Source organism: Pristiophorus japonicus, chromosome 9 (assembly GCF_044704955.1).
Source record: "Pristiophorus japonicus isolate sPriJap1 chromosome 9, sPriJap1.hap1, whole genome shotgun sequence".
NCBI lineage: Eukaryota > Metazoa > Chordata > Chondrichthyes > Pristiophoridae > Pristiophorus > Pristiophorus japonicus.
In genome coordinates this window covers 169,998,569-170,020,739 of record NC_091985.1, presented here as the reverse complement: position 1 = coordinate 170,020,739, position 22,171 = coordinate 169,998,569, and the positions used below count along the sequence as shown (strand labels likewise).

The window sequence follows — 22,171 nt, the reverse complement described above, 5'->3', positions numbered from 1 at the left end:
GCTCCCACAAACAGCAGTGTGGTCGTGATCAGATTTAGTGAGGGATAAATATTGGGCAGGACACCGGGGAAAACATCGTCTGTAAGAGGACTGGGGGGGGAGGGGGGGCGGTTGTTTAATGCTGATGAGAATGCAAGCGGACTCCCTCGGTTCTAGAGGCTCGTGAATTCGACTTTGTAATGTTTTATTCCAAAAGATGCACTCGACTATAGGCTGCTGAAGGGGAAAAAAATAGACCTTGTTGGCACTCAAAAACTTCTTTGATGAATCAAGAAGCTTTCTGGAGATGGTGCATTAACCTCATTGACCGATCTCTCAAGTACTTGTACTCTTTAGTACTTTGCCCATCTTTTTGATTGATTCTATGCGTTACTTTGTGTGGATAAACTTTTGTTCTGTGAATGGGTAACTACAGCTGTGCGTGCATTTGAAGGTTTTACCTCCGGGGAATACATGTTGAAGTGGGTTGTTCTTTCTCTTAGATTTCTGGGTTCACATCCAACTGATGGGATTAAAAAGGTAATACATGTGGGGAGGGCTAAAGAGGCAAGGGAATACACATTAAATGGTAGGACACTCAGAAGTGTGGAGGAACAAAGGGACTTTGGCGTGCATGTCCACAGATTCCTGAAGGTAACAGGCCAGCGAGATAAGGTGGTTAAGAAGGCACACGGAATGCTTGCCTTTATTTGCCGAGGCATGGAATACAAGAGCAGGGTGGTTATGCTTGAACTATATAAAACACTCATTGGGCCACAGCTGGAGTACTGCGTGCAGTTCTGGTCACCACATTACAGGAAGGATGTGATTGCACTAGAGGGTACAGAGGAGATTTACCAGGATGCTGCCTGGACTGGAGAATTTTAGCTCGGAGGAAAGATTGGATAGGCTGGGTTTGTTTTCTTTGGAACAGAGGGGAGACCTAATTGAGGTGTATAAAATTATGAGGGGCCTGTATAGAGTGGGATAGCAGAGGTGTCAATAAACAGGGGGCATAGATTTAAAGTAATTGGTAGGAGGTTTCGAGGAAATTTTAAGAGCAATTTCTTCACCCAGAGGGTGGTGGGGGTCTGGAACTCACTGCCTGAAACCGTGGTAGAGGCAGAAACCCTCACTACATTTAAAAAGTACTTGGATGTGCACTTGAAGTGCCGTAACCTACAGGGCTACGGACCCAGAGCTGGAAAATGGGATTGGGCCAGATAGCTCTGTCGGCCGGCACGGACACGATGGGCCGAAATGGCCTCCTTCGGTGCTGCAAATGTCTATGATTCTATGAAAAAGGTTGCCCGTTTCTGGTTGTAAGGATCCTGCATGATTGTAATTTGGTCAGTCTCTCTGCAGTTCCTCATGGGTTAGTTTCCACATCACACAACTTCCCACCATTCAATAAATTCGCACTGAATTGCAATATCACTGTGCCCACATCGTTGGTTGGCTGGTATGTGAGGAGTGGGGAGGGAGCACAGTGCGGGGGCTACAGGATGCTCTGGTCTCTTGTCCAGCCCCTACTCCCTTTGCTTCACCATTGGTGACCCTTCCTGCAACTACTGAGACCCTGAGCTCTGCAATTCTCTCCCTAACTCTCAATCTTTCCTCCTTTTCAGAGATTCCTTCATAGAAACATAGAAAATAGGAGTAGGAGTAGGCCATTCGGCCCTTCGAGCCTGCACCGCCATTCAATGAGTTCATGGCTGATCATGCAACTTAAGTACCCCATTCCTGCTTTCTCGCCATACCCCTTGATCCCCCCAGTAGTAAGGACTTCATCTAACTCCTTTTTGAATATATTTAGTGAATTGGCCTCAACCACTTTCTGTGGTAGAGAATTCCACAGGTTCACCACTCTCTGGGTGAAGAAGTTTCTCCTCATCTCGGTCCTAAATGGCTTACCCCTTATCCTTAGACTGTGACCCCTGGTTCTGGACTTCCCCAACATCGGGAACATTCTTCCTGCATCTAACCTGTCTAAACCCGTCAGAATTTTAAACGTTTCTATTTGGCCACCTGTCCTATTATTGCTATGTGGCTCGGTGTCATTTTGTTAATGGTCCTGTGAAGCGTTGGGACATTTTACGATGCTAAAGGCACTATATAAATGCAAGTTGTGGTGATCTTCTGATATTTGGAGTTGATGCACATTGTTGGAACATAACAGATGTTTCTAACTTGCCCATGCTATACCTGACCCGGGAATGCTTGGTGGTGCTTGATGCAAAGAATATCTTTCCCCATCATCAACCACAGCTCTCATCTTGAAGTAGTTAAGTACAATAGGGAGGATGTGTCACCATTTTCTAATGGTTAAAGCTGTTACTATTGATTCAGTGTGGTTAAAGATTGGAGGACATTTAATATTGCTGTGACCGCAAAAAGTATTTGAATTCTACTTTTCATATGAACGGTGCTGAGCCAATAAATTACCATTTGGTAACCCCGATGGGAGTTATCCTACACTATCATGTATTAACTTGCCTCGTGCTGAACGATGTTTCCTGTTTAATTTCAGCTAGCTTCAGTATCCATGGAGGCTGATCCCGCGCTGGTGGTCGATATTCCCGATGCTCTCAGTGAGAGAGAGAAAGTTAAATTCACAGTTCACACCAAGGTAGGTCTGCCCCTCAGTACAAGATGTCTAGCTTCCACCAATGAAATCATCATAGACAGTTCCTCGGAATCGAGGGAGACTTGCTTCCACTCTTAAAATGAGTCCTTAGGTGGCTGAACAGTCCAGTACGAGAGCCACAGTCCCTGTCACAGGTGGGACAGATAGTGGTTGAAGGAAAGGGAGGGTGGGACTGGTTTGCCGCACGCTCTTTCCGCTGCCTGCGCTTGATTTCTGCATGCTTTCGGTGACGAGACTCTAGGTGCTCTGCGCCCTCCCGGATGCTCTTCCTCCACTTAGGGCGGTCATTGGCCAGGGACTCCCAGGTGTCGGTGGGGATGTTGCACTTTATCAGGGAGGCTTTGAGGGTGTCCTTGTAATGTTTCCTCTGCCCACCTGGGGCTTGTTTGCCGTGTAGGAGTTCCAAGTAGACCAGTGAAAGGCATCGTAATAGCGAGGATTATCGAGGTTAAAAAATAATTGGCTGCACTATGTGTCTAGAACTTTCATGAAGTAAATCTTATTATTTAATTGAGTAGAGAATACAGTTTGCAGTTTGTAACATGTTAATTGTTTTCTGCCCTATGATACTTGGGGGGGGGGGCGATGGGGCGATGGCTCTTTAGTGTTTAGTGGCATTTCCAGTCGGTTTATATGTTCACCCGTCGCACTCAACTCTGTGTCGCACTTCAAAACAACAAAAATAACTTGACACACGAGCCAGAACATCTGTGACCTCACCATTATACTTTTGAAGAAGCAAGCCAGCATGTTGATGTTTGTGATCAAGAGTCTGGAGAGCTGTCAAACTGTGAGCTTGCCTGCTATTTAGGCTGTGCGGCCTTGCGGGGACACTGTTTAGCCTTAGTGGAGGGAACAATACATGGTGCATTACAGAGTATTATGCCATGTCCTGATAGTCATGCACTGGTTAACTTGCTGCGAGCAATGCCAGAGGAAACTGAGAGGTTTTCTATTGGCATTTGGTATGGGGAGAATGGGTAACTCACAGGGCTACTTTGGGATCACCGCACCATTGTTCATTGTGTCTTTAGTTCCTTCACGTGCATTGTGTTGTATACAAGGCATGGTTCCGGCCTGCAAGACCATCAGCAGGCCGGGGCCATTCGAGGGAGCAGCGTGCGGTGGCACACCACTGCAGGGAGCAGCGCGAGCTGCTGCAGGAGGGCGACGGCTGACTGCAGTGGGGCAGGTACAGCAGAAACGGCGAGGTCGGGGCTAAGGAGCAGCAAGAGTTCATAGAGGGATGTGTTCGGGGCCCAGGAGAGGCGAGAGTTCGGGGCCCAGGGGCAGCACGGGCCAGCCACACTGCGCTATGTGTGCGCACTAGGTCCGTGCAGCAGAGCTGGTCTCCAGTTGTCTTGGGTAATCCTTGCCACTGGACCAAGACCTAGCTCTGTCAAGCCCGTGTGGTGGCTGGTGTGCAACGGTCACCCCACGTTAAAAAAAATCCACGCACAGGCATCTTCCACCCTTCAAGATGTAGTTCGGGATCGGCATATTCGGTTCTTCATTGAAACACCTGTGAACTCATCTCTTTGGCGTGGAAGCAAGTCATCCTCGCTTTGAGGGACCGCCTATGATGATTATATACTGAACCTATCCATTGTGCAAATAATTCATTCATAGTCCGTTAATAAAAGTTATCGCTATAGTTTTACTTGTGGCCTTTCCCTACTTTCTGTTACCCGCCAAAATTATTCCAAATTACTTTTCCATTAACACACACAAGCAACGTAAATAAATACAAGTGTGTGATGAGTCTTGCTTTTATATTTCTTTATACCTTATCCTTGCTGCATTCTATCTGGTGTCCAATTCTCTTGAACCTAGTTCTGTTCTCTCTCTGCTGTGTGGAGCTTTTTTGCTCGTCATCTCTACTGCTCAGTTGGTATCTTTGCTAAATTATTTCTCGCAATGTCTGATCTGTTTGCTTAATTTTACTATCCCTTTCTGTCCATTTTGTGTGTGACCACAAACGTGCCTTCCCCCCCCCACCCTCAAAGTAACATTGCAAGTTCTGTTTTTGTCATGTTAAGACAACCAGCTGAATATCTTGATTCAGTATGTGTGAAAAAAACCACAAGACCTGGTGTCGCGATCTCTTTTTGGTTTTGAAAGGGGAGGGGGAAATGAACTGCCACTGCTGCTAATTTCCAGATTTCCTCCCATTTTCTGGCCCTTATCTCGAATCTCAAAAGTGCAGATGCCGACCAAACCCTTCCTTGAAGACAAGTGCTTTCAGCTGTTCTGATAAATGCAGTACAACAAGGGAGTTACAGTACCTTCGTGGCAACGGGTGAAATGCTGACTCGGGCAAAAACTCTGCACATTTTGTAAATGGCTCCAAATGCTTTTGAAAAGTTCCTTGTGATTTTGTTGACGTTTGGGGAAGGTATTGAGAATTAACTTTGGGAAGATGAATATTTGTGATGACTGTGGTAAATATAACTCCAAACCTGTTGATTTCTCCCCCTCCCCCTCCCCCCCTCCATTCACAGTGCAGGATACTAAAGGTTAAAAAACGTGAGTGAGGGTGAGATCAGTAAGAAGTAGTGACTGAAGTGACGCCTAGAGGAAGGGAAGACCAGATTCCCACAGTTTTGCAGTTCTGAGAACTGAGCTCGAGACTTGAGTTGTCATCTCAAATGACGAATGCCGGGAGGAATTCCGGCAGCATATTTGGAGTGAGAGGAAAGATCAGAGGAGCAATGGCCACTGTACAATTCCCTTAGAGACACAAGGTTGTGACTGTGTGAGGACTTGGAGACCAGCAGTGAGAGAACAGAGAAAGACAGATTTGTGTTTATCATCATCATAGGCAGTCCCTTGGAATCGAGGAAGACTTGCTTCCACTCTTGGAATGAGTCCTTAGGTGGCTGAACAGTCCAATACAAGAGCCACAGTCCCTGTCACAGGTGGGACAGACAGTGGTTGAGGGAAGGGGTGGGTGGGACTGGTCTGCCGCAGGCTCTTTCCACTGCCTGTGCTTGATTTCTGCATGCTCTTGGCAACGAGACCCGAGGTGCTCAGCGCCCTCTCGGATGCACTTCCTCCACTTGGGACGGTCTTTGGCCAGGGACTCCCAGGTGTCGGTGGGGATGTTGCACTTTATCAGAGAGGCTTTGAGGGTGTCCCTGTAATGTTTCCTCTGCCCACCTTGGGCTTGTTTGCCATGAAGGAGTTCTGAGTAGAGCGCTTGCTTTGGGAGTCTCGTGTCTGGCATTGGGACAATGTGGCCCGCCCAGCAGAGCTGGTTAAGTGTGTTCAATGCTGGTGATGTTGACCTGGCCAAGGACGCTAACGTTGGTGCGTCTGTCCTCCCAGAGGATTTGTAGGGTCTTGCGGAGACATCGTTGGTGGTATTTCTCCAGCGACTTGGTGTCTGCTGTATACCTTTTTTTTTTATAGTGCCTTTCATGACCACTGGACGTCTGAGTTTGGCAGCCAATGAAGTACTTTTGGAGTGTAGTCACTGTTGTAATGTGGAAATGCAGCAGCCAACTTGCGCACAGCTAGTTCCCACAAACAATGACCAGATAATCTATTTTTTAATGTTGATTTGAGGGATAAATATTGGCCAGGACACCGGGGATAACTCCCCTGTACTTCTTCGAAATAGTGCCATGGGATATTTTACATCCACCTGAGAGAGCAGACGGGGCCTTGGTTTAATGTCTCATCCGAAAGACGGCACCTCCGACTGTAAGGTGTACCCTCAGCACTGCACTGGGAGTGTCAGCCTAGATTTATGTGCTAAGTCCCTGGAGTGGGACTTGAGCCCACAACCTTCTGACTCAGAGGAGAGGGTGCTGCCCACTGAGCCACAGCTTGACCGAAGGATTGGTTAACCGATAAACTGTTTTTTGTATCTGGTTGGAGACGAGGGGGGGCGAGAAGGCGTTCCCAGATCTGGGAGATGTATTCAAGCCTGAGAGTTAGGAGTCTTGGAGGGAGCAATACATTCTTGGCATGAAAGAGGACACGAATGATTTGGAAGTGCATGATGCCAGAGCCTGTCAAGAGCTTTGGGGATGTGGTGATCATAAGAACATAAGAACGTAAGAATTAAGAACAGGAGTAGGCCATCTAGCCCCTCGAGCCTGCTCCGCCATTCAATAAGATCATGGCTGATCTGGTCGTGGACTCAGCTCCACTTACCCGCCCTCTCCCCGTAACCCTTAATTCCCTTATTGGTTAAAAATCTATCTATCTTTGACTTGAAAACATTCAATGAGCTAGCCTCAACTGCTTCCTTGGGCAGAGAATTCCACAGGTTCACAACCCTCTGGGAGAAGAAATTCTTTCTCAACTTGATTTTAAATTGTCTCCTGTATTTTGAGGCTGTGCCCCCTAGTTCTAGTCTCCCTTACCAGTGGAAACAACCTCTCTGCCTCTATCTTGTCTATCCCTTTCATGATTTTAAGTGTTTCTATAAGATCACCCCTCATCCTTCTGAACTCCCAACGAGTAAAGACCCAGTCTACTCAATCTATCATCATAAGGTAACCCCCTCATTTCCGGAATCAGTCTAGTGAATCGTCTCTGTACCCCTTCCAAAGCTAGTATATCCTTCCTTAAGTAAGGTGACCAAAACTGCACGCAGTACTCCAGGTGCGGCCTTACCAATACCCTGTACAGTTGCAGCAAGACCTCCTTGCTTTTGCACTCCATCCCTCTCGCAATGAAGGCCAACATTCCATTCGCTTTCCTGATTACCTGCTGTACCTGCAAACTAACCTTTTGGGATTCATGCACAAGGACCCCCAGGTCCCTCTGCACCACAGCATGTTGTAATTTCTCCCCATTCAAAAAATAATCCCTTTTACTGTTTTTATTCCCAAGGTGGATGACCTCACACTTTCCGACATTGTATTCCGTCTGCCAAACCTTAGCCCATTCGCTTAACCTATCCAAATCTCCTTGCAGCCTCTCTGAGTCCTCTACACAACCCGCTTTCCCGCTAATCTTAGTGTCATCTGCAAATTTTGTTGCACTACACTCTGTCCCCTCTTCTAGGTCATCTATGTATATTGTAAACAGTTGTGGTCCCAGCACTGATCCCTGTGGCACGGCACACCACTAACCACTGATTCCCAACCGGAAAAGGACCCATTTATCCCGACTCTCTGCTTTCTGTTCGCCAGCCAATTCTCTATCCATGCTAATACATTTCCTCTGACTCCGCGCACCTTTATCTTCTGCAGTAATCTTTTGTGTGGCACCTTATCGAATGCCTTTTGGAAATCTAAATACACCACATCCATCGGTACACCTCTATCCACCATGCTCGTTATATCCTCAAAGAATTCCAGTAAGTTAGTTAAACATGATTTCCCTTTCATGAATCCATGCTGCGTCTGTTTGATTGCACTATTCCTATCTAGATGTCCCGCTATTTTTTCCTTAATAGTTTCAAGCATTTTCCCCACTACAGATGTTAAACTAACCGGCCTATAGTTACCTGCCTTTTGCCTGCTCCCTTTTTTTAAACAGAGGCGTTACATTAGCTGCTTTCCAATCCGCTGGTACCTCCCCAGAGTCCAGAGAATTTTGGTAGATTATAACGAATGCATCTGCTATAACTTCCGCCATCTCTTTTAATACCCTGGGATGCATTTCATCAGGACCAGGGGACTTGTCTACCTTGAGTCCCATTCGCCTGTCCAGCACTACCCCACCTAGTGATCGTGATTGTCTCAAGGTCCTCCCTTCCCACATTCCTGTGGCCTGCAAATTTTGGCATGGTTTTTGTGTCTTCCACTGTGAAGACGGAAGCAAAATAATTGTTTAAGGTCTCAGCCATTTCCACATTTCCCATTATTAAATCCCCCTTTTCATCTTCTAAGGGACCAACATTTACTTTAGTCACTCTTTTCCGTTTTATATATCTATAAAAGCTTTTACTATCTGTTTTTATGTTTTGTGCAAGTTTACCTTCGGAACCTATCTTCCCTTTCTTTATTGCTTTTTTAGTCATTCTTTGCTGTTGCTTAAAATTTTCCCAATCCTCTAGTTTCCCTTTAATCTTGGCCACCTTATATGCATTGGTCTTTGATTTGATACTCTCCTTTATTTCCTTGGTTATCCACGGCTGGTTATCCCTTCTTTTGCCGCCCTTTTTCACTGGAATATATTTTTGTTGCGCACTATGAAAGAGCTCCTTAAAAGTCCTCCACTGTTCCTCAATTGTGCCACCGTTTAGTCCTTGTTTCCAGTCTACTTTAGCCAACTCTGCCGTCATCCCACTGTAGTCCCCTTTGTTTAAACATAGTATGCTCGTTTCTGACACAACCTCCTCATCCTCAATCTGTATTACAAATTCAACCATATTGTGATCACTCATTCCGAGAGGATCTTTTACAAGGAGATCGTTTATTTTTCCTGTCTCATTACACAGGACCAGATCTAAGATGGCTTGCTCCCTTGTAGGTTCTGTTGCATACTGTTCTAAGAAACAATCGCGTTTGCATTCCATGAATTCCTCCTCCAGGCTACCCCGTGCGATTTGATTTGACCAATCGATATGTCGGTTAAAATCCCTAAATCGATAAATCACCAACTGCAATGATATAGGGCCCTGGTGAGGCCAAACCTAGAGTATTGAATACAGTTTTGGTATCGTTATCTAAGGAAGAATATACTTGCCATAGAGGGAGTGCAACGAAGGTTCACCAGACTGATTCCTGGGATGGGGGGATTGTCCTATGAGGAGAGAGTGAGTAGACTAGGCCTATATTAAGTTTAGAAGGAGAGGTGATCTCATTGAAATATACAAAATTCTTACAGGGCTTTACCGGGCAGATACAGGGAGGATGTTTCCCCCGGGCTGGGGAGTCTAGAACCAGGGGTCACAGTCTCAGAATAAGGGGTCGGCCATTTAGGACATTGATGAGGAGAAATTTCTTCACTCAGAGGGTAGTGAATGTTTGGAATTCTCTACCCCAGAGGGTTGTGGAGGCTCAGTTGTTGAGTATATTCAAGACAGGGATCGATAGATTTTTGGATATGAAGGGATATGGGGATAATGTGAGAAAGTGGAGTTGGGGTAGAAGATCAGCCATGATATTGAATGGCGGAGCAGACTCGAGGGGCCGAATGGCCTACTCCTGCTCCTAATTCCTATGTCGAGCTGCAGCAATGTCGGCAAGGAGGTCACCAATACAACTGGTGTGGTGTGAACCATACTGGTGATCGTGGCTTAGATAGATAGGTTTTCAAGGTGAAGTATAGCTGCGTTTTTCAGAATTTAGGTTCTGCTCAAAACTCTTGGTGCTGCTCCTGTCTCAGTTGATAGAACCGTTGCCAAACCTGTTTTCCTCCTCGAGGCAACCCACAGGCATCCCTTTCAAAGCCTGCAACTGGACGTGTCGGCAGACAATCCACCTCTGAGCGACCGAGCACGTTATAAGTCACGGAGTCCGCCGATTGGGCTGTACGGAATCAAAATTGCACTCCGTGAAAATTATGGTCTAAAACGCAGCCCTCACCAGGGGTCTCAGCGGGACTCTTCCACTGATGAGCGTCTTCTCTACATTCCAACACCAACAGGGCTCCTCGCTGCAGCTACCGTACCTGTCTGAGCTCTAGGAAGACCCAGTGGAAAACAGGTCTCCCTTGGTGAAATCGCAGCAGACCCGTGTGGCTGATGGCCAAAGGATGTCCGAGTGCCTCGAGAAGGGTGCCAGAACTCCATTCTGATCATTCTGTGTGGCACAATCTTCCAAGGGAGCAGCGTTGAGGAAGAAAGCTCATGCTAGTACCCAAGAAACACACAGCGCAGAAGGAGGCCATTTGGCTCCTTGTACCTGTGCTGGCTCTTTGAAAGGGCAGTCGAGTTAGTCACCCTTCCCCGCTCTTTCCTCATAGCCCTGCAAATTTTTCCTTTTTCAAGGATTAATCCAATTCCTTTTTGAAAGTTACTGTTGGATCTGCTTCCACTGCCCTTACTGGTGAACATTTACCTACGGGTGAGTTTAAAAAAAAATTCATTCGTGGATGTGGCTGTCGCTGGCAAGACCAGCATTTATTGCCCATCCCTAATTGTCCCTTGAGAAGGTGGTGGTGAGCCGCCGCCTTGAACTGCTGCAGTCCGTGTACTCCCACAGTGCTGTTGGGAGGGAGTTCCAGGATTTTGACCCAATGACTGATGGAAGGGCCGATATATTTCCAAGTGGAGGTGGTGGTGTTCCCATGCACCTGCTGCCCTTGTCCTTCTAGGCGGTAGAGGTCATGGGTTTGGGAGGTGCTGCCGAAGAAGCCTTGGCGAGTTGCTGCAGTGACCCTCAGGATGTTGATGGTGAGGGATTCAGCGATGGTAATGCTGTTGAATATCAAGGAGCAGTGGTTAGACTCTCGCTTGTGCAAGATGGTCATTGCTTGGCACTTGTGTGGCATGAATGTTACTTGCCACTTCTCAGCCCCAGCCTGAATGTTGTCCAGTTCTTGCTGTATGCGGGCATGGACTGCTCCATTATCTGAGGAGTTGCGAATGGAACTGAACATCCTCACTTCTGACCTTATAAGAACATGGGGCTAGACTTTCCACTTCACATCGCCCAAAACGGACCTCTCTCGCCCATTTTGTGCAAAAAGTGGAAACTAGGCCCAAAACATCGCCGGAAAAACAGGTGCCTAAGTTTCCACTTTGATTGCCGAGATGATCGCCCACACAAGGCCCATCCCAAGGTTCGGCACCTAGCATGCACTTCGCTGGGCCGATGCAAGGCCCAAGAGTGCTGAGAAATAGTTGCTGTTACTGGGCCGAAGAGAAGGAAATGGGCACTACGGACGCCATTTTGAACTTCAGAAGAAGGGTGGAGTTGAGTTATTTAGAGTTAATTTAAAGATAATTGTACACAGAATATTGGGACAGGGAATATAAATAGGTATTAAGTTATTTTTGGTAAATAGCTTTTATATATTGAAATTATTTTGTAAATAGCTTTTACATAGTGAAGTTATTTACTGATATTGTTGGGGCCTATCAAACTGACTGGTATACAGCGTAGAGAGTACGGAGAGTGCAGAGTGCAGTGATTAGAGAGTATAGAGTATAGAGTAGAGAGATTATTAAAATTGGTGAAAGTAATTATCGATAGTGATATGGGGCCTATGCTTGCCCTGCCTTTAATTGCAACTGCTCACACACTGGTTACTGAAAGGATCAATCAAAGAGGTGGCAGAATAATGTATAGATGGAGACGAAGACAGAGGAGGAGACCGTACAGCCAATGAAGGTACTTGGAAAAGCAATCTTACCTGAACTTGTCTGAAAGCGCTTATCTTAGGAGGCTGCGATTCTGGAAGGAGGTCATCGATGAGATATGTCAACTCGTCATGGATGATCTGCAGCCTTCCAGCACCATCAGAACCACACTGTCCGTTGAGGTGAAGGTTACTGCTGCCCTAGCCTTCTACGCATCGGGATCTTTTCAGGCTTCAGCTGACGACATCTGCCATATCTCTCAGCACGCTACACACTGCTGCATTCGACAGGTGACTGAAGCTCTTTACGCTCGCAGGATGGACTTCATAAGCTTCCCAATGACCAGGGAGGCACAGACCGAGAGGGCTTTGGGTTTCTCAAGAATAGCAGACTTCCCCAAGGTATAGGGAGCAATAGACTGCACGCACATTGCCCTGAAAGCACCCTTAAAGAATGTGGAGGTGTTACGTTAAAGAAAGGGGTTCCACTCACTAAATGTGCAGCTTGTTGTTGACCACAATTAAACAATTATGACAGTAAATGCTACACTTCCTGGCAGTATCCAAGATGCGCACATCCTACGTGAAAGTGCTATCCCTGACCTGTTTGTCAATCAGCCAGAAGGTCACGGTTGGATGCTGGGGGATAAAGGGTATGGCCTTGCAAGTTGGCTGATGATCCCTCTGCGTAATCCCGTCACTGAAGCACAGAAATGTTAGAATGAAAGTCACATAACGACTCGCAACATCGTTGAAAAGACAGTTGGAGTCCTAAAGCAGCGCTTCAGATGCCTGGATCATTCTGGAGGCAGCCTACAGTAGCACCCTGACCAGGTTGAAGAGTTTATTGTGGTGTGTTGCATGCTGCATAACCTAGCTATAAGGAGAGGACAAGTAATGCCAGATCGGGCTGCAGGTCCACCTCCAGAAGGAGGGGAGACAGAAGAACCAGCCGGCGAGGATGAAGAGGCGGAAGAGGACGGGGGCGAGGACATAGGGGAGCTCAATCAGCCTGGCGATCTAGCACTGGTACCACCACACCCCTCCCGAAGACCAGTCGCCAGGGGCAGTTACACGGCCACTAAGCTGTTGTGTCAGCAGCTCATTAATGAACGCTTTGCATGAACTATCATTGTGGATATTCAAATGTTCAATTACAGTTAGGGTTAATCAAAACTTTCATTTGCGTGGGGTTTCCTTGTTGTCTTTCCTGCACTGGCCTATCATCTGAATTAGTTTAAGTAAAGTTAAAAGTACTGGTATAATAACAATAAACAAACATATGCATGAAAAACTGTACGTTTGAAAACTAATGTAAACTGAGAGAAGGCACAAAAGTTGTTGAATGAATAATTTTTTTTTATGAAGAGAATTTTTTTAATAAACTAATTAACAACACCCTCCCTCCAACCCACCCTTCCCTCAAATCCCCAAAACGTTACAACATGAAATTGAACATTTAAGTAACAACATTTATGGACCTATTGAAAAACACTCCTCCCTCCCACCGCCCCCCAACCTGCGGCCACGTTTCCCTCCAGATCCTGTCCCACCCCGTGTTCGCACCCGACCCGCCCGTTCTGGTCTACGCAGTTGTGCAGTCTGTGACCGCAAGATTTCCTGCCGTGGTGGAGGTGACGGAGCGGCAGCAGAAGCCTCAGGCTCTACCTCCGAGTCAAGAGGAACTGTGTCCTCCGTACTCGCTTGTGTGCTTGGGGTCTCTCTGCGAGCGGACACGACATCTTGGGGTGCAGCGCCGTGTCCAGCCAACAACGTGTGCCGTAGGGCATTTGTTGTGGCTGTCTGCAGTCTGACTGTTCAGAAGACCAGCTGGAGAAGCGCGAGCAGAACTCGCTCCAGGTTGTGGAGAACTGGCTCCAATTTGATGAGAAACCCGTGAAACTCTTGGCGATCGCGACCGACTCCCTGCACAGGGATAGTAAACTCTGTCTGGTCCTCCGTGGTAGGCGATTGCATAGCATGCTGACCGGACCTCCGTGGGGTTGGCGTTTGCAATGTCACGCGCCTTGGTGTCACCACCTGCACACCGCTTGGTCCGCTTCCTCCTGCGAAGTTCCTGAAGGGTCAGTGGACGTGCTCCATGGACACTTGTTGATCTTTGAAAGACAAATTAAATTTATAAACAACGTTTAACAATTCAAATCAATACATCTCAATTTTTCAAGAACTCAAAACATTACAATGCTTTCCATTACCCCATATACACAAGGGCTCACCAGGCCGAACATGACCTCATTCGAAGATCAATAGTACATCTCAATTATATATCAGATTACAATATATGTAGTATTTACTATTGATTCACACATTACACGGTTCTCATTACTCATGTGACTCGAGGGTGGGTTTGGCCACACCACGGGTTGTGACCGAACGGCTTTCTGGCCCCAAGGCCACCGCAAGCTCCTTGTAAGCACTTAAAAACTGGAGCATGGCAGAGCCCGTCCTACATTGCTCGCGGTGGTTGATAGATACCTTCTGCTGTAAATGATAAGATAACATTGCACGGCATAAGTAAGTGGATTTGGCAATAAACATTTAAGACTGACAGATTTAAATGTTCAATTAAAAATTTGCATTGCATTGCATCGGAATAAAATATTTCATACTATAAACATTCAACTTTATGTTGGGGTATATAAATTTAATAATTTACTTTTGTTTAAGAATAACATTGCAGATTCTAGTTACAATTTCCATTCATTAAATAATACATATGGATGATTTCAAATATAAATTTCAACTTACTCTGGCAGCTGCCAGCAGTGTGTGCGCTTCATTCGATGCTGACGTGACCACGTCGACAATCTCAGCCCATATTCTCCTATATGCCCACCCCGTGTCAGATCCTCCCACCTCGTGCTGACTATATTCACGAGGGCCTCATTGGCCTCCTCGCTGAAGGGCTTGGCCCTTCGCCTTTCAATTGATCCCTCCATTTTCAAAGAATAAAATGCTGTTAACTTAGAATTTAATTAAAACATTTAACAGTATTTAAAATTTGTTAAAATGCAAAATAATTCAAAATACGTGTAATATTAGCAGATAAATTCAAACAATCCAGAAAATTCATGCTCTCGCTTTCTTCCTCCCTCCCCCCCCCCCAGAGCTTCTGAGCATGTGATGACCCCTGACCCTGCAAATGCGACAAAAAAAAACTCAAGCCACACATGTGCAGTATTGCGTTGCTAGGGAAGCTTTTTTTTTATTTGGGCAATCATGATCGCCGGGATAAGGCCGAGTGGAAAATCGTGAAAAAAATGGGCCTTGTGCCGGTGATCAGCACGAGAGATACATCCCACATCGCTGGAATAAGGCCCATTTTTTGGGGCCTTAGCCACCTAGTGGAAAGTCTAACCCATAAGAAATAGGAGCAGACCATACGGACCCTGAGCCTGCTCCGCCATTCAATTCGATCATGGCTTATCTGACCATGGACTTGGACTCTGACTCGACTCGGCTCCACTTCCCTGCCCTCTCCCCATATCATTTAAGAAACTGTCTCTTTCTGTCTTCAATTTATTCAATGCCCCAGCTTCCACAGCTCTCTGATGCAGCAAATTCTACAGATTTATAACCCTCTGATTATGCCCTGTAGCTCTAGTCTCCCCTATCAGTGGAAACATCCTCTCTGCATCCGCCTCGTCAAGCCCCCTCATCATCTTTTATGTTTTGATAAGATCACCTCTCATTCTTCTGAATTCCAATGAGTAGAAGCCCAACCTACTCAACCTTTTCTCATAAGTCAACCCCCTCATCCCTGGAATCAACCTAGTGAACCTTCTCTGAACTGCCTCCAAAGCAAGTATATCCTTTCATAAATATGGAAACCAAAACTGCACACAGTATTCCAGGTGTGGCCTCACCAATACCTTATAGAGCTGTAGCAAGACTTCCCTGCTTTTATACTCCATCCCCTTTGCATTGGCCTTCCTGATCGCTTCCTGTACCTGCATACAATCCTTTTGTGTTTCATGCACAAGTACCCCCAGGTACTTGGAGGGCAGGTCATTGATGAAGCAGCTGAAAGATGGTTGGGCCTAGGACACTGCCCTGAGGAACTCGTGCAGCGATGTCCTGGGGCCGTGATGATTGACCTCCAACGACCACAACCATCTTCCTTTGTGCTTTGTATGACTCCAGCCAGTGGAGAGTTTTCCCCCTGATTCCCATTGACTTCAGTTTTACTCGGGCTCCTTGATGCCACGCTCAGTCAAATGCTGCCTTGATGTCAAGGGCAGTCACTCTCACCTCACCTCTGGAATTCAGCTCTTTTGTCGATGTTTGGACCAAGGCTGTAATGAGGTTGGGAGCTGAGTGGTCCTGGCAGAACCCAAACTGAGCATCGGTGAGCAGGTTATTGGTGAGTAAGTGCCACTTGATAGCACTGTCAATGACACCTTCCATCACTTTGCTGATGATTGAGAGTAGACTGATGGGGCGGTAATTGGCCGGATTGGATTTGTCCTGCTTTTTGTGGACAGGACATACCTGGGTAGTTTTCCACATTGTCAAGTAGATGCCAGTGTTGTAGCTGTACTGGAACAGCTTGTCTAGAGGCGCGGCTAGTTCTGGAGCACAAATCTTCAGCACAACAGCCAGGATGTTGTCGTGGCCCATAGCCTTTGCTGTATCCAGTGCGCTCAGCCGTTCTTGATATCGCATGGAGTGAATCGAATTGTGTGATGGTGGGGACCTCACAATGTCTTTCCCTCTCCAGAAATGTTTTTGGGCTGGGTCTACTTTATCTGTACAGCTGCAGGAACCAATGGTGGAGTTGCCTCATTGGCTTCAAGCCATCCCGTCTTGTGCAGGGGGATAAGTTGGGTGTGTGAGCGCAACTTGTCTCGAGGTTTCCAGGACAATGGTCAAGATGCTTGAGATTTTTCCACTGCTGGGTGGACTCCATACAGCACGTGCTCTAATTGGTGCAAGCTCCACTCTGGGCCGAATCCACGGATTTGTGATGGGAGGGTAGAGTTTGCCCATGGTAGGGGCAAGGAATGCACCAGCCTCCAATTAACGGTAATAAATGTGCTTTATGGGTAGCTATCCCGTCACCAGTGAGTGACCTAGCAGAAAGGTGTAGAGCTGAGGGGACATCCGTCCTGGTCGTGACCTTTTGTGACATCCCTGATTGGTTTGAGGGGCAAGACCAGAAAGTGAGTACAAGTGTGTGTCATTCTCGCCTGCAAACTTCACACACGCAGGGTCAGAATCTATGAAGCTTGTGCAGGATATTTGATGCAGGGTGAGAGTTGATCCCTGTGTTCAATTGAAGCAGGGCTTCATTTCTAGAATCACTTTGTCCTTTTTTTAGGCCTTCAGTGAGTGCTGTCAATCAGCTCTTTTAATTCTCTGGTAAACTTGAGTAATGGTCGGAAATAAATTGCGACACTATTTAAGCAGTTGAAGCTCGAGACTGGGTTGTGTTATTGAATTCACTACCAGCTGCTAATGCAAAGTCCTGTCACTACTGTACTACAATTGCATTGAGAGCAATGTTACCCGACTCCGGGCGCAGACTTTGTAGGAGAGAATCTCACCAGTTGGTGTTTCTGTAAGATTTCGGGTTTGGGATGATCAGTTCAGGATTGGATCACGGCCACGATCCAGATACATTGCATCGTGGCTGTATTACTATAATCTTGTACTGACGAATCATTCTGTCTCTAGACTTTATCCACTTGTTTTAGTGAACCACATTGGTAGAGGGTCAGAATTTGAAATCGTTGCCCAAAGTTTCTGCTTCTCAATCACCAACCCAGTTTTCCACTCATTCAACTTTGTGCTAAAACTGAGTGCAAAAATGGTCAAAAAATGTGCCTTTTGATCACCCATTTGTTCATTTAATCACAGCTACAGAGTGGATTTCCAAATGATAAAACGATGTCCATAAAGTAATGTAGAACAGATATTGTGATCAATTGTATGACAGTAAATGTGAGTAAGAGTTTGCTAACTGGTCCAATGCAACAGTGTTGATGCCCAGGATTGTAAGAACTGTACTGCCAATCACCAAGGTGTATGCTTTCCACAAAGGGTGATTTATTTATTTTGTTTGTGTGTGTGTGTGTGTGTGTCCCTGTCGCCCTTCATTGAGTTTTGCAGAGGACGTCCCACTGCATTTGCATAGGTGGGGGAAGTCAGTGACTCGTGAAAACTTTCTTCACCACCCAGAGGATGGTGGTGGTCTGGAACTCATTGTCTGAAAGGGTGTTGGAGGCAGAAACCCTCCACACATTTTTAAAAACTACTTGGATGTGCACCTGAAGTTCTGTACCTACACGGCTACGGACCAAGAGCTGCAAAGTGGGATTAGGCTGGATAGCTCTTTGTCGGCTGACGTGGACACGATGGGCCGAAATGGCCTAGAATGGTTACAGTGCAGAAGGAGGCCATTTGGCCTATCAAGCCTGTGCCGGCGCTCTGCAAGAGCACTTCAGCTAGTCTCACCCTTGTCCTTTCCCCATAGCCCTGTAAAACCTATCCAATTACTTTTTGAAAGCCATGGTTGAATCTGCCTCCACCACCCTTTCAGGCAGTACATTCCAGATCTTAACCACTCTCTGCGTAAAAATGTTTTCCCTCATGTCGCCTTTGGTTTTTCTGCCAATCACCTTAACTCTGTGTGCTCTGGTTCTCGACCGTTCCGCCAAAAGGAACAGTTTCTCTATCTGCTGAGTAGATCCTTCATGTTTTGAACACTTATCAGATCTCCTCTTGACTTTCTCTGCTCTAAGAACAACTCCAGCTTCTCCAGTCTATCCACGTAGCTGAAGTCCCTCATCCCTGGAACCATTCTTGTAATACTTTTTAAGCACCCTCTCTAAGGCCTTCACATCCTTCCTAAAGTGCAGTGACAATAATTGTGCGCAATACTCCAGTTGAGGTGGGAGCAGTGTTTTATGAAGGTTCATCGTAACTTCCTTGCTCGCACCCTTCAAGTAATAAGTGACCTCCCTATATTCTTCCTACCAAACTGTAATACCTCATTTATCTGTGTTGAACTTAATTTGCCAATTATATGCCCATTCTGCAAGTTTATTAATGTCCTCCTGTAATTTATTGCAGTCCTCCTCAGTATTGACTATCTCTTTCCAAAATTAGAAATTGTGTTTTTGATTCCAAAGTCTAAAATCATTAATATAAATAGTGAACAACAGAGGTCCCAGCACTGCTCCTTGTGGAACACCACTACCCACCTTCTGCCATTGTTCTTCTGCCACCAGTACTCTCTGCTTTCTGTCTTGAAACCAGCTAGCGATCCATTCTGCTACTTGTCCCCTGGCTCTGCATTCTCTGACCTTGTTCATCAGTCTATTATGGGGTATCTTATCGAAAGCCTTTTGAAAATCTAGATAAATTACAAGTACTGCATTACCATTGTCTACTTTCTCTATTACCTCTTCAGAAAATTCAATATGGTTGGTCAAGCAAGACTTTCCCATTTGAAATCCATGCTGACTATTATATTTTTGGTTTCTAGATGTTTTTCTATTTTCTCCTTTTGGTAGGGATTCCATTATTTTCCCTACCACCGATGCTAAGCTAACTGGTCTATAATTCCCTTGCACCGGGCCCTGGAACATCATGGGCCACCCTGACCAGTGTGAGAACACCACCGCAGGTCTCGGCTATAAATAGAGCTCGAGGGCCCAGGGGCAGCACGGGCCAGCCCACACTGCGATATGTGTGCGCACCAGGTCTGTGCAGCAGAGCAGGTCTCCAGTTGTCTTGGTTAATCCTTGCCACTGGACCAAGACCTAGCTCTGTCAAGCCCGTGTGGTGGCTGGTGTGCAACGGTCACCACACGTTAAAATCCACGCACAGGTATCTTCCACCCCCTCAATTGGAGTTCAGGATCTGGAACATCGGGTCCTTCATTGAAACATCTGTGAACTCTCGTGGAAGCAAGTCATCCTCGTTCGAGGGACCGCCTATGATGATGACTCTGTGCCTCCTATTTCTAAAGCACAGGATTCCGTATGTATTTTTAACCGCTTTAGCAACCTGCCCTTCAATGATTTGTGCACATATACATATACCCCCAGGTCACTCTGTTCATGCAGCCCCTTTAGTTTATATTACCTCTCCTCGTTCTTCCGACCAAAATGTATCATTTCACAGTTACTGAATTAGATTTAATCTGCCACGTGTTTGTCTATTCCACCAGTCTGTGTGTCCTTAGTCTGTCACTGTCCTCCTCATTGTTCACTATACTTGCCCTGTACAGCTAAACCCAAGTCATTAATATCCATCAAGCCTCCTTCCATGATGTAATTTCCTATGATTGTAAAGCAGGGGCACCCCAATCGCTGCTCAGTGCTGGCGGTCACTTAGTTATCGAGGGATGAGCTTGTGCCCGGACTGGAGGTGGGAACGGGGAACGTGTCACTGATATTAGGAGGCATTAATGTTTGACTTCTCACTCAGAGCACCCTGCCTTCCTTCAAGAAATGCGACGTCTCCGTGATCCGTCAGCACGAGGACTTTGTCTGGTTGCACGACACCTTGGTTGAAAACGAGGACTATGCGGGAATTATTGTGAGTAGTCGAAAGCCCGTTCAGCAGTTGCCAACCACAACGGCTGCTTGTTCGGGGCAGAGAATCCATGATTCTGCGGCCTGCGGTGGAATCTGCTGTTTTCTTTAATGGTGCGACAGCCGGGAGCTTTGGAGGAGCTCCAGGTGCACATCACTCAATGCTGGTAGGCAGGTACACCAGCTGATCAAAACAGCCAAAGGAATTGGGAGCCTTTCTCTCCAGGGGGCCACAATAAAAATGGGGGCGGGGAGGAAGCAAGGGTTCAGTTGTATGGAGTCTTGGTCAGACCCCACCTGGAGCACAGCATCCTGGTCTGGGCACCTCCTCTCTGGGTGGGGGGAGCTAAAGGGTACTCGGCCGTGGCTGGATGTTTATTTGGTGGGGGGTGGAATGAGGGGGGAAGGTTACTTGGCTTTGGGTAGACGCGGATTGGGATTGGTGGGGCAGAGGAGAAAAGAGTTTGTGGCTTTGGGTAGATGTGTATTGGCGTGGGGGAGGTGGTAGAGAAAACATGTGATGAAACTCTGGTTTTGTTTAAGTTAACTTTTCAAAAATTCCTTTCCCCACCCCCCACTGCTCCTCCCACCATTTAGATCCCTCCAGCACCTGCCAAACCTGACTTCGACGTGGCGCGAGAGAAAATGCAGAAGCTTGGCGAAGGTGAAGGTTCCATGTCGAAAGAAGAGTTTAATAAGATGAAGCAAGAACTCGAAGCGTAAGCTGATGACCGATTTCCGTCCGCCTTAAACTCCAGCTTGTTGGGGAGGTGGGCTGCGAGTATGGAAGGTGTTGGTTCAAGGAGCACCTTGCGGGAGCTCGGGATGCAGAAGTCGAGCGCGGGTTTTTAAGCTGTTTTAAAGTCAGAACCTACCCAGAATTTGGTGATTTGTGAATTTAATATTTAGGCTTTTTCCGAATGTATTTTGGTTTAGTATATCATTTAATAACACTTGCTGTTGGCATTTACAAACTAATTCGATGCATTAATTACCGGGGGAGGGAACTAATGTTGCACGTGTGACCGAGACATGGTTTTCAGTCACCGTTTAAACATCACCGATTCTGCTCTCTGCATAATACATTCAATAATCTGCAGTAATAAATGAATATCGCTGATAATACTCACATTTCCCTTCCCGTTTTATTGTTTAGGGAGTACCTGGCTGTCTTTAAGAAGACGGTGTCCATCCACGAGGTCTTCCTTCAGCGACTTGCGGTTCACACCGTGTTGGGCAAAGACCACAACTTCCACGTGTTCCTGGAATATGACCAGGATGTAAGGCAATCTTCTTCCTTCCTTAAAAGCTCCCGGGTCGGGGACATTATTGGGTCGGGAGGGGGCTGGTTGGCGGGGTTATTGAGTTGGTCGTGGAAAGGGCTGGGTGGGCGTTATTTGGTTGGGGGGAGGGTGGCATTATTGGGTCGGGGTCAGGGGGGAGGGATGGCTGTTGTTCAGTCAGTGGGGGGGGAGGGGTGGTGGAGGAGGAGGAGGAGGAGGAGGGAGATGGGGGGGTTATTGGGTTGGGGGAGAGATTGGCGGCGTTCATTCGGGGGGGGTGTTATTGGATTGGTTGGGAACAGGACAGGGGTGTTGAGTCTGGGGGGTTGCTTAATTGGGTTGGGCGGGGGGGCGTTAATTGGTCGGGAGTGTAGGGGGAGGAATCGGGACGTTAATGGGTTAGTCAGTGCAGGGGGGATTGAGTTGGTTGGTTGGGAGTGGGGGGGGAGTTTATTGGGTTTGTCAGGCCACTTCCCTGCCCGGCTTCAGGA

At 46.8% G+C, this 22,171-nt stretch overlaps 1 protein-coding gene across 1 annotated transcript in view; it reads left to right on the top strand.

Annotated features, from left to right (window-relative positions):
- The window catches only part of LOC139272756 (sorting nexin-5-like), an 80,168-nt gene that overhangs the window by 12,989 nt on the left and 45,008 nt on the right, over positions 1-22,171 (top strand). Inside the window, exons 3-6 of the mRNA XM_070888868.1 lie at positions 2,510-2,608; positions 20,291-20,401; positions 20,995-21,116; positions 21,554-21,677. Coding sequence (XP_070744969.1) covers positions 2,510-2,608; positions 20,291-20,401; positions 20,995-21,116; positions 21,554-21,677 — 456 coding nt within the window. The remainder of the gene's footprint in view (positions 1-2,509; positions 2,609-20,290; positions 20,402-20,994; positions 21,117-21,553; positions 21,678-22,171) is intronic.